General features: G+C 36.3%; 1 protein-coding gene across 1 annotated transcript in view; it reads right to left on the reverse strand.

Annotated features, from left to right (window-relative positions):
- LOC147077987 (modular serine protease-like) overlaps positions 1–12,933 on the reverse strand; it is a 68,797-nt gene that overhangs the window by 20,399 nt on the left and 35,465 nt on the right. The window contains exons 8-11 of the mRNA XM_085961081.1: positions 10,950–11,080; positions 8,418–8,611; positions 3,456–3,668; positions 2,230–2,406 (exon numbers count right to left, since the gene is read on the reverse strand). Of these exons, the coding sequence (XP_085817207.1) occupies positions 2,230–2,406; positions 3,456–3,668; positions 8,418–8,611; positions 10,950–11,080 (715 nt within the window). The remainder of the gene's footprint in view (positions 1–2,229; positions 2,407–3,455; positions 3,669–8,417; positions 8,612–10,949; positions 11,081–12,933) is intronic.

Genomic DNA, 12,933 nt, shown 5'->3' on the forward strand with positions numbered 1-12,933 from the left:
AGATTATTGAACATTAAAAAAATAAAAGTAATGAAGAACTCAAAAAATAAAGATTTTACAACCATTTTAAGAACACCTAAAACACAAAAGATTGATTATCTCAGAACTGTGTATTTGGAGTTAGTGATTTCTGCCTGTCCGCCCACGAAATTAAAAAAATCAAGATGTTCAAAACCTAATATAAAAGACAAATAAATAGTATATAACATATTGTTCATCCGTACTAGGTGGACTATATGAATATCAGAGGAAAGTGGCGCGTTTAATGAAGTAGAGGCCCGAGGCACTGACTGATTTTGAGGTCCCATACTATAAAAAATGAACAGTCTAATTTTAAATTTCCAAATAAATCTATGCATTAAAACAATTTTTATTTCGTATAAATTATACAAACATGGATTAATTGCCTCAAACTGCAAACAGCCTCCTTTCTTACAAATCAGAATGCATAGGGACATACCTACCAATTTAATATTTGGAAAAAAGTTTTTATGAATTCATATTTACAATCAAATATAACGGAAATATGTGACTTACAATAAATATATCTAATCAATACATAGCACGAATAAGGGACAATCGTTGGACAAATCTAGTCATCCAGTGGTACCCAAGAGGTACAAAACGTCCGCAAGGTAGACCTAGAGACCGCTGGATCGATGAAATGATTAAGTTCTGCAGAAGTACGTGGCAACGTAACGCACGGGACCGAGAGAAGTGGAATTAGCTTGGAAATGCCTTCATCCAGCAGTGGATAGATTCAGGCTAATGACGATATCGATGATGATGATCTAGTCAAAACCTTCTATTCATTTTATATGAGTGGCGGGCCCCTTTTCAATTTTCTCACGAGTCGGTTGCGTCATGTTGCGTTAGGAAAACGCGCCTCTGTCTGAAGCGATTTGGTTTAACAGAGCTATTGTCCACCCAATTGGCATTGCAAATGGCGGGTTTAGTTCTACAGTTTGGGAGAACAAACAACTAATGTTCCTGATTTTATCAGGGGAACGCAGGTCAATACTACCAAGAATCGCAGAATTCTTAGTTTTGATAAAAAAATGTTTTTCGGCAGGCACCCGGGTGGCAGTTACTCTTGGCAAGGCCCTTAATCGTTGGTATTTTGGTTGTCATCGTGCCTTATTTCTTCCCAATTTTTCCTTCACACTTTATTTGACACAATTTTGGAAAATGATTTTATACATATCAATCATCGGTGTAATTAAAATACTGCGAATGGACCATTTTTTTAAAAATGTTAATGAGAGACAAAATACCATACTACTAAGTGGGGTTGATTTTATGCGATTACATATTATTATATTAATTATAATATTATTGTTAGAAAAAAACAGTCAGAGATATCCACTTGTAGGTAGGTACGAGTACATTAATGGCAGATCTGAAAAGGGGAGGGACATGTAACATATTTTGGTTGCGGTCTACTGTCTCTACACGAAGACTGGAACCCGGAACATGAGATTAAGATCAGGATTAAGATGACAAGAAGCAATTTTGAAATCTCTTCTGAAATCGAGACAGATCTGGCAATCGATGGAAGGGATCATCTACTACATCATATCCACTGGTCAACGTAGTTGAAGCCTGGACATTAAACGAAAACTCAATAAGAAAACTGGAGCCGTTCGAGATGAACCTGCATCGGCGTATCATAAAGATGTCCTGGGCTGATCACATTACCAATGAGGAAGTTTTAAGTTTAGCCAATAAGATAAGAGAACTTATAGCGACCATCAAGCGCAGAAAACCTGCACTCTTCGGCCAAATTTTCCGCAATTTCAAGTATGATTTACTCCAACTCTTAATCAGATGAAGGTAGAGGGTGGCAGAAGCGTAGGTAGACAGATTCTCTTGACTGTAAAACCTACAAGTAAGTGACTCAATTTCGAAGGCGCTGGGGATCAGATAGGAAGGTGTACTACAATTTGCTCGCGAGCCTTCTACAGAAGATGGTACCAAAAGTAGAAGACAATATTATACGAGTAATAACAAGATTTTATTATTTCTCAATCCTATGCTCCATTCATGGGGTTTACAGCAATACATTATTATTAGTACGATTCCTACGTGGTATTGATTTCATCCTATAACAAAAGTAAACTTTTGGTCGATTTTTAAATTTTGATACACCAATTTAGTGGATCATGCCATTTTAAAGTTTAAAAAATAGCTATAATTACAAGGATAATATTGAATTTATTTTGAACATACCACTGATGACAAGGTTCCTGTGTATGATGCTTCCTCCGCACCAATATTTAGGAAGCAAGCCTTGTCCTTCCTGTCCATATTGAGTATATATTGCAACGTGCCAAGGGAATTCTCCCTTGGTAGCATTTTGTCCCGCAATCACATATATTTCTCCTTTTGGTCTTCTTGTTCCACACTCTGGAATTATAGGCATATTATTTTTCAACAAATATTGGAACACCATGCATCGAATATTGGAATAACAATATCTTTGAGCATCACGACTTTCAATGATAAAAGATTATAATTGTCAACACTGCAGTCTAGTTATGCCTGGCCAAATCTAATATATTATTATCTATATAAAGTTGACAATCATCCAAGATGAACAACAGAAACATAGCACTTTTAATGACAATTGCATTACATTGCAAGTTAAGTTTGAGCACAGATCTGTGACTGATAGAGGCTGTATGACACGCATTGTTAACAATTCCTGAAATAAATTCCGAATAACTTCAGAAATCGATCTGAAATTAAAATATAATTATTCAAGTGGAGTTCTGATATCCTAATTCCCTTAAAAATAGCTGGTATTGCAGTCACAATTCTCATAGAGGTCCCTTCATTGCTGGAACCATTTTTGGCACCCTTCATTGAGAATAGAATAGAGCTGGGCCACGTCTTCTCGTGACTCAAATCGGATCACTTTCGGCGGTATTATACCTTCTAAACCAAAGACTTATCACCAGTGATCGTGGTGATTAGGAAGACGAGGTCACCATTTGTTGTATCCAGCATTTCATATGAGGCTTGCAAACGGATTTGCTTATATTAAAAACTCTAAAAACCAAATCCAACAACAACAAGGATAAACCCAAGTCTAAGTAATCTCCCTCACTCACAGGCTGGCTGTCAATGATTGACGCTCTCTGCGTTTGGAATTATGCTATCAGATACTATCAGATATTATGCACATAAAGGTCTCCATCTCTCTAACGGAGGATACCTTCCGTACTTCTTTGGGAAAATAGAGTTCGGATAATTTTTGTTTAGCCTTCGTATAAGCGACAACACAAACATAGACTCCTCTAAATGAAACCCATACCGCACTACACTCGGTCTTAATCAGACATATCACGAGGTAAGTTTGGATTTTAAACATAACCAGCTTTTTATGTCTGGGAATACCTCAGGTACGAAATTAAAGTCGCTACGCACTCAATTTGAACAGTGTAGGTACAAACTTGGACTGCAATCTGGCATGGGGTAGTCCCATGAGCCGCTTTTGCAAGTAAGCAGTCGATGGCGGCCGACCGCAATATGCCCTTCCCGGCAAATGGGGGAAGCCGTTGACCCTGAGGGCACTTTTCTGTCGCACTCCACTTTGTTTCTACCATCCGGTGTGGGAATCATGCATGAAAAAGTCACCGTCAGCGAGTCGAGAGGGTCGCATTGCTCTAAAAACAAATATTGCACACACATAATATAAACGGTAAAGTAGTGGTGTTCTAATTGTGCGCTGCGGCGCCCTTAGGTTACCGCAACCAATATCAAGCTGTGACGCAAGCTGCATGCAAAATTAAATAGTATTAAAGGCGCTGGTGCACGATCACAAAAGTAGATAACATTGCTTCATCAGTTTGTGACCTTCAAGGCGTTCTTTTAGAATATAAATTAATTTTTGAATGACAGATAATATAAGTATTAATTACATTGGCAATTGGTTTTAAAAATACTTTCAGGTAGATAATATAGAAAAGTTCAAACGGATACAAGATCTGAAAAAAAATTGGGTAGCTGCAGTGATGTACCTATCGCATATCTAAGTGGTCATGCGATGCTTGGGGTGGCAAATTAAAGAATAAATGCAAATAAGACACTCTGAGTAGATTCCGTGGGGTAAAACATTTTTTTCGCCTGCGACGCTAGCATCCTGTATGTGTAGATCAGTGTTATCTGTATAATGTAGTATGTATCCGTTTAAAATACCTTATTGTACAAGAAATGTAGCAGAAGTAGGTGATGACTTCACATTCAATTTGAGGCCGACATAATGGGTAAGCGGTGAGACTTTGTCTATGTAGGTAGGTAACGTTGTCTATCTGTGTCAAGTTGTCTACGTTGATCCCATCATTAATTATTGTAAAACCACCTTTCCATCTTTATGTTATAATCGGTATTGGCAACATATTTTCTTCGCGTAAAAAATATTTGACGTGTAGTACGGTATACCTACGATTTATAATTTTGCACTTTTTCTACACTGATACGCCTCTTTACCTGATTACCTCGTATAAAATAAGATCAAATAAACGTAGTTATGCAGAAAGTAGCCAGTCCACAAAAAATAAAAAAATGAGTTATGATATAGATCAGATGCGAGAAGGTTTTCTCTACGTTCTACTGAAAATATCCAAGCCGCAAAAAAATTATTCTTGAAATAAAATACTATAGAAATATTCTGCTGATCATGCAAGTCGGACACTTGGGTGATCAGCAGAAAACAATTACACCACTCTAGTTACTATTACGATAAAATATGGATGATTTTGTATTCTGCATAAAACAGTCAAAGTCAGTTGATCATATTCTACATTTAATATTATAAGCAAATATTTATTTTATTAAATCTGCATGAAATGACCAAGCCTATTGTCTATTTTCAGCATTAGTATTGTTGATAGAATATATTGAAACACATGTTACACATAAAACAACCAAAGATAGTTGATCGCTTACTGCATTTCAATCAGTTTCAAATACAACATAAAACGCAATCTGTTGAAGCCTAGCTAGGCGGCATAATCGCATACTGCAGACCCGTGATTCTCTACACTGGTCATATTATACACGTAATTTCTATGTAATTTGACAGTTGCGCTCCCGCCAATATAGCATTGTCATTCGCGTCAAAGTTTTTTAGCGACGGTTGTGTTACGTTTTGTCGCTATTGTTATTTAATAGATATCTTCAGATATTTGTGCTCGTCTACAAGTGTACTTTATTGTAGTCTTATAAAAATGGATTGCCGAGGACGACGCATGGTTGAAATGGCACGATCAATATCTAATAATTCAAATGCGAACATACACACTGGGTTCATCTGTAGTCTGTCGTCCGATGTTTTGTCAGAAATTACAAATTTCTGCTGGCAGAGTTCACACGTGCCTTACAAAATTTTCTTCACATGGTCCGCTCAAAGATCAGCGAGGAATCTACCAGGGAGGATTTAATAAACTGCCACTTACAGCAACGCAGTCCGTTATAAAATTTATAAAACAGATTCCTCTATATCAATCGCATTACTGCACAGAATCTACGGAGGCAAAATTTTTACCTCCAGAAATTACTTTGGCAAAGTTATTTGAACTATAAAAAGACGAGGAAAAAGAAAACGCAGTAAGTGTTGCTTCATTTAAAAGAATTTTTTACACTTCGTTTAATCTGAGGACAAAGACGCTAAAAAAAGATTCTTGCAATCTATGCGACACACTCAAAATTCAAGTTGTGAATGAAATGGACCTAGATAAAAGGATAGATCTTAAAGCAACGCATGATACGCACCTTGCCTTATCAGAAAAGGCTCAACGTTATCTTAAACGTGATATGATTTTGGCTAAAGAAAATAGAGAAATTGAATGTATCACTTTTGATATGGAAAAAACTCTTACATTACCAAGAATACCCACAAATATTGTGTTTTATAAAAGGCAGTTGTGGTTGTATAACACTGGAGTACACAGTGCTAAGAAAGACCAAGGTTATTGCTACGTATGACTTGAGGGGCAAGCAGGCAAGGTGCCCAAGAGATTCGTTTTTCTTTGGTGAAACACGTTAATGAAGAAGTATCATCTGATGTTCGTCACTTAGTCTTATGGTCAAACTCCTGCGGCAGCCAGAACAGGAATATCATACTAACTCTATTATTAATGTCAATCCTTCAGTCGTCTTCAACATTAAAATCGGTAACATTGAAATTTCTATATTCCGGCCATAGCTTTTTGCCTAACGATAGAGATTTTAGTGATATCGAAAGTGCACTAAAACACCAACAGCGGTTGTACACACCCGAAGATTATATTTGTGTAATGAAAAATTGCAGAAAGAAAAAACCATTGTTGGTCAAAGAAATGAAAAAAGATTCCTTTTTTAGTACTTCTAAATTAGAAAAACACATAGTTAACAGAAAACTAGGTGATGACAAACAAAAAGTTAACTGGTTTAACATAAGAGAAATAAAGCTTTTGGTTGATGAACCGTATTTCCTCAATTTGAAGACTGATTTTGATGGCGATGTAATGAAAGTCGACTTACGTCCTAGGACAAGAGGAAGACCAGCAACAACAATACCTAATTTTAATGATATGCTGGTACTTTTGTGGCCCTTGGGTAAGCCAATTGCACCGGCGAAAATAAAAGATTTGAAGTCGTTGCTGCATCTTATTCCTTCGGATGCAAAATCATTTTACACGAATTTACAAACAAGTACCACTAACCGAGAGGACGTAGATGGGTACAACGAAGTGTAGGATTTCGATGTAGAGCTTCTTGATTAATATATTGTTTATCTTTTTACTTTCCTTATTTCATTTTTTTGTAATAAAAATATGTCAATATTTTAAATATTAAACTGCACACCATTTACACTGCTTGTTTCTTCTTGACCTTATCACACTTGACCTTATCACATATCGACCTTATCACATATTAGTATCTTGATTATCACATAGTAGTATCTAAATACGAATAATATTTATAAAAATCATACCTGGTCATGTTTAACAAAATGGCTATTTAAAAAAATTGCATTTTGCAGAAAGTGACCAGCCAACAAAATCTTAAATATCTCGAAAATTGAGGGATAAAATCCATAGAAAACAATAAATAAGATTAAATTATCGCTATACCTATAGTTTAAATAATAACACATCGACCTATGACTTTCCTTCATTTTTAATTTCATGTGGTTGCTAAAGTGCCATTATCTCAGCTTCACATTATTGTGGACTGGCTACTTTCTGCATAACTACGTTCAAATGATATTCACTTGTATCAATATACGTATAAATAAATAGATAATAATAAAATGTAAAAAATATATTTTAGAATACAGACGAACTTGGTTATTACGATCACGGAAATAGCGATATCTCGGATGTAATGAGGAAACATTCATTGACATTTTAGTTTATGATTTTCTCCATACATTTATTCACTTTTATAACGAGCTACTTTTCGGGTATACCGATTAAAACTGTTAATGTGTTGATCGTTTAAAAACAACATTTCGACCCTAAGCAATACAATCCGACGGGGCAGTTAATAGTTAAGTATATAAGTACCTAATTGGTGTTTTCGCCGACAACATTGAAAAAGTATCCACGCATATGGTTGAAATCGCATGTAAAAAATCCAAGCTTTATGAAGTCAGTGGGTACCTACCAGCGCCGACGGCTCAGCACTTCATTACAATAAACAAATTCTTTTGTAGTTATGAATGCCATACTTATTTCGGGGATTTTTACGATCGTTTTCAGATTTTTTTATGTTCTATGCTTAAATAGAACGTGGCGCGAAAAATGTTATATAACGATATAACGAGTAATGCTAATAACGAAAAAATTCAGTTCTACTGTATATTATATCATTGTCATTCTAGAGCCGGAGTACAAAGTTATGAAGACAAGTGGCAACTCTACAAGTGTAGATAGTGAAAGGAGTACCTCCAACACAATTAATCAAAAGCATGCGCAAAACTACTCGGTGCTTAAAAGCAAGATTAAAAGTTGAAGAGAACTTGAAAATGAAAGCAAACAAATGTGGACATGGCTTAATAGGTGATCAATTAACAGTTATGAAAAACAAGCTCGTTGACGTGTTCTGCATTTAGATATCTCTGAATCGGCTTATTTATTTATTTAATTTGAGCGCAGAATGCAAACACTGTTGCTGATCCACGCATGATGTAACCGGTACAGCGGGACAACCGCTTGGAATCGCCTCCTGAGGCGTTTCGACTATCGCCCGCTTTCCGAATGCCTCCTCCTGCGACCGGTAAAATCTTTGCGTAGACAGGGTAATGATAAACCGATGTTTATGTTTAACGACGCGGTCGGTTGCGGGTGAATCGCAAAGTTTTTAATGACCATTTAGGATTGCGCACACCTTGCTTGTAGTAGTAATTAGTATTTATGTTTGTTACTCACTCTCGCATATTGGTATCTTGTTGCTCCATTTAGTGTCGTCACAGTAGATGCCAGGAGAAGTGTTAATCGTGCCGGAAGAACACTCCACATTCAGAAAAGAGAATGGGGGAGCAATTTCTCCGGCATTCATAACGACGGTACCCTTTAATGAATATTTAGTTTCTCGGGTAGATGCAGGTATCACACATGCATCGCTAAAAATAGCCATATCGATTAATTCATGAAAAGTTTATACATATTATACATAAGTGATTCCTATGCAGGGTTCCGAGGAACCCTGGGCTTCCAGGAAAATTTGCAACATGCGAATAAAGTACAACTTGCACCGGTGTGACTGCATAAGGAATGGTCGAGTTCGTCAGTAATCGCGTGATCGCCATGTCACCACTAAAATTCGCTTGACGTGGTTGTGACACGTGCTTTAAATACTGCTAGAGGGTGTGATACTCCGAGACTTTGTACCATAGCTTCACGGATTTCGGAACCTGTCGTCCTGCAGCGATTATTAGAAAGCATTGTTATTTGATCATTAACCTATGCTCGCCAGCAAGATATGTTTTACATGGCATGTTTATCAAATCAACCTTTTCTTTGCCTCACAATATTACTATGGCAGTATCTGACAAGCCACAGATTTTTAACAACACACGTCAAATATAGAGCGAAGCTCTTACTACAATCGCTGTAATACCAATAATTTGTGGCTTAGTATTTCATAATTATTCGACAGTGCCTAGGAATTTGAGTTTAAAGTCGGACGGGATAACTCGCAAAATGTGTACCTATGTGCGGCCTGTTGATATATGCCTGCCTCATAGAGCCTGCCTCATAGAGCGAGATAACTCTTTGGAGCGGTACTTAAACTCTCCGACAGGGGAGCTGACACGAAAGTTCCCACCAGCCATTACAGCAGCATGAGATGTCAAGGTGCATAAGAGGTTTTGTTTTGAGATAACTCAGATTCTTATGGGTTACGAAGTCATATAAGCCTATCTGCACCAGTTTAAAATAACATCTGACAGCAAGTTCCCATGCGAAGGCGGAAGCGATCAGGATGTTCGATATCTACTCCTCGATTGTCCAAGGAACGGCACAGCCTGATTTTTTTTTATTACAGATGGTAGACGCGGACATCCGAAACCTTCCAAAGACTATGGCAAATGAGGCAGGGAGAGATGCGCTTTTTAATTTCTGCATTGATGTAAAAGAATCAAAATAATAAACAGTGACAAATATCAATGATTCATTCCTTTAAGATCCAGTGATTGCAGTCATATAGGTTAGGACAATGTTTCTTAAGCTTTTTACATCCGCGTGCCACAAAAAAATGTTTTGCGGACCATCAACATCGGAATAAAATATTAAATATTTATATTTACACTATTTTTGAAACAATTGTCGAAATATAATAAAACCTCACTTCAAACCTTGGGTTTCTAGGTAACTATTTTTTAACTGCAGAACATTTTTGCGACCCACCCAAAAATCTTCGCGTTACCGCCGCCACGACCACCACCGGTTAAGAAACTATGGGTTAGGATACATAATAAATATTAAACTTTAATTCTAGTCAGAAGTTCAGTCGGAAAAACTACAAGAAAATGGGGTCTAAGAAGATTCGGCGCCGGGACAACTGGGCGCTATGCAATCGAATGAAATTCGAAAATAAATAGACGTTCTTGAATTATGGGTTCTTTTAAAATGTATTCAATTCTTATATATTATTTAATGCTTGGTGAGAATTTTAATATGCAGACGTAAATAATGATTTAATTGTGCCTATGCTTAATTTCCAACGAGAAGAGAGTTCTTTTATTTTTTTTTATTTTTTTCATTAATGAACGTTGTTTTATTAGACAGTGCGGCGCCTACTTGTCCTGGTGTTTAATTGTCCCAGTGCCAAAAAATGCGGCTATAAATCTCAGTTCTCATTTTCCAATGAATATGACAAAATATTCATCTGAATCACCACTGCCTTGCACTACAAAGAATTTTTCAGGGTTTAGGCCCTGGCTAAATACAAATTAGAAATACCCAATGCGGGTAGATGAAATTAATGGTTTCAATAGAGATTTTCTCCGCCGGCAGAAATTCCCATTGATTTAGCATCAAGTAGAGTAGTTTGCGTGCCAAAGTCCTTAAAGAAACGTTGATAGTATATACAAGGTATCCAAAAAGGCATCTAGAAAAAAACTATCTCTTTGGACCCAGGATATTATGTGTGTTAGTATAATAATTCTTCCTTGCGGCATTCCTATGTCTCATGATCATCGTCTGAAGAGCAGTTGAACACTTGCACACTTATCATATGTTCTGATTAATTCACGCTCTTTAGAATATACTTTAGTAGTAAATAGTTAATAGTGGTGATTCCCAAAGTTTTTGTTTAGCGAAATCTTTGAAAAACTTTGTAAAATCTCGTGGAATCGCTTCCTGTCAGATTCTATTTTTTTTAGAAAACATTGAAAACTCTGGCAAAATCCTAGTTGGGAATCACTGCGTAGAAAATAAGTTAAAGTGAAAGATGCATACCCAGTAGGTTGAATGGTAGGTTTTACGGGTACCATAGGGGTAGTGGCGGTTGGTCGTAAAGTAGACGATGGTGTGTAGCCAGGTCCGCATACATCTGGATCTTCATCTGAACCATCAGCACATTCATTTCTCTACACATATGAAAAAAGTTAGTAATTCATTAGATACCTAACTGCTCAATGGCGGCTTTTCATGAAGCAGATATGGCGAGTGTGGTTTTCTTTGATGCAAATGATGCAACTGATTCGTCAGAAGGAGGCCTCAACCAGTTCAAACCAGGAAAAAAGCTATTAAATTAGACCAGGATCTTAAAAGATTCACATTTCTTACAGATTGAGTACAAAATATAGCCCAAAGCGTAAACAATCCCTGCAACTGACTTCAAAGAGGGCGGCAACGTAACTGCTCAAGTGGACACATACTTGTATAAAAAATACTACATCACTAATATTATTATGTCATCCTCAATAATAAATATTTTTCTTTTCTTTTCTTTATTTGCTCGCAGTTTGTAAATGAATTTAGTCAAATCAAATCAAAATTTACGGGCGACGTTTACATAAAATATTTAATTCAGACGTATAAATTTTATCTTACTCTAACGCATATTGTGGAGATATAAGCGTGCCGAATACTTTCTTACTCGCACTTATGGTTCGTTTTTCAGGTTTGTTCAAGCCTTGGCATAGGAACTCAAATTTTGAGAAATACACATTTTTTTAAGATTTTTGTATAATTAAATAATTGTATGACCAATTTAAATTGTTTCGAGGTCTCCTTTTAAATCTTCTGACGAATCGATTGCGACATCTGTGTTAAAGAAAATTGTGGGGCGGTTTGTATCTTTTGAAAACAGTAGTGAAGACAGCAAGTTTAGCATTGGCAATTCTTCGAATTTGATTAAATTATCTGGAAAACTATAATATATAATACATTCCTTAATATATAATATAAAAACACTCCATCTGTTTATTTAATATTATCCGAGTTTAATTTAATATTTTAGTTCACTCCAATTGCTGCAATATTATATTATATTACAATGGCGAAACGTGGAGGTCGGCTGTGGAGATAAGACATAAATAGTACACACCATGGCCCCCACATCCTGAAGCGGGCCCTCAGGCTTGGTTTTTAGCAGGCCCCCTACCTATCGCTATGGTTAAAGACGGTGTGACCCTCTACAGTGGTGTTTTGTAAATAGTGTTTAAGTTAAAAAAAAAATAAGAGTATTTAGTGTATTATTAGCGATTTTTGTATTTTTAATGCATTATTTTGAATTGTGGAGTTGTCGAGCATCAACACACAATAATCGAAAATTATACCGCACCGTCTCGTAATTATTTGAAAAATTTATTGGACAAGAAGTAAAGTAGCGCCGCTGGTCTACCCGCCATACCGGGCCCCCCTTGATCCCGGGCCCCCAGGCTAGAGCCCTGCCATGGTATGGGGGGCATGGTACACACTAAACTTAGTCATACTTATTCGTTTTTATTGAACTACGAATACAAATTGCAGATGATTTTTAAAACTATATTCAACTCTGCCTAACCAAACTATAATTGATAAAAAAACCTTTAAGTACTTATATAAAATATCTAAAATTATGTATGATTTAATGTTAAAATTTTAGATATTAATAGATAGAAATATTTTTATATAACATCAATAATTATTATGGTTTCGTTTAGGCAAAGTTTAATAATTGTAAAGTCTGACCAAACTATCTGCAATTAGTATTATTAGTTCAATATGTATGACTGACGAAACTTTTTTTTTTTTTTTGACCATGTCCGATCCTAATATGATCATATGGGCCTCCACAGAGTAGAAGTTTGTATTAACAGATTTTGTTTTTTACGAGAAATGGATGTCAGCCACTTGCTCAACCTATTAGGTCCATACCCTGACTCACACACAAACTGAAAAACAATATGTGTACTTGCCCGACCCAGGATTCGAACCTGAGACCTACAGCGTGATA

This window comes from Rhyacophila brunnea, unplaced genomic scaffold, assembly GCF_057557595.1.
Source record: "Rhyacophila brunnea isolate RB1 unplaced genomic scaffold, BYU_Rbru_1.0 scaffold_12, whole genome shotgun sequence".
NCBI lineage: Eukaryota > Metazoa > Arthropoda > Insecta > Trichoptera > Rhyacophilidae > Rhyacophila > Rhyacophila brunnea.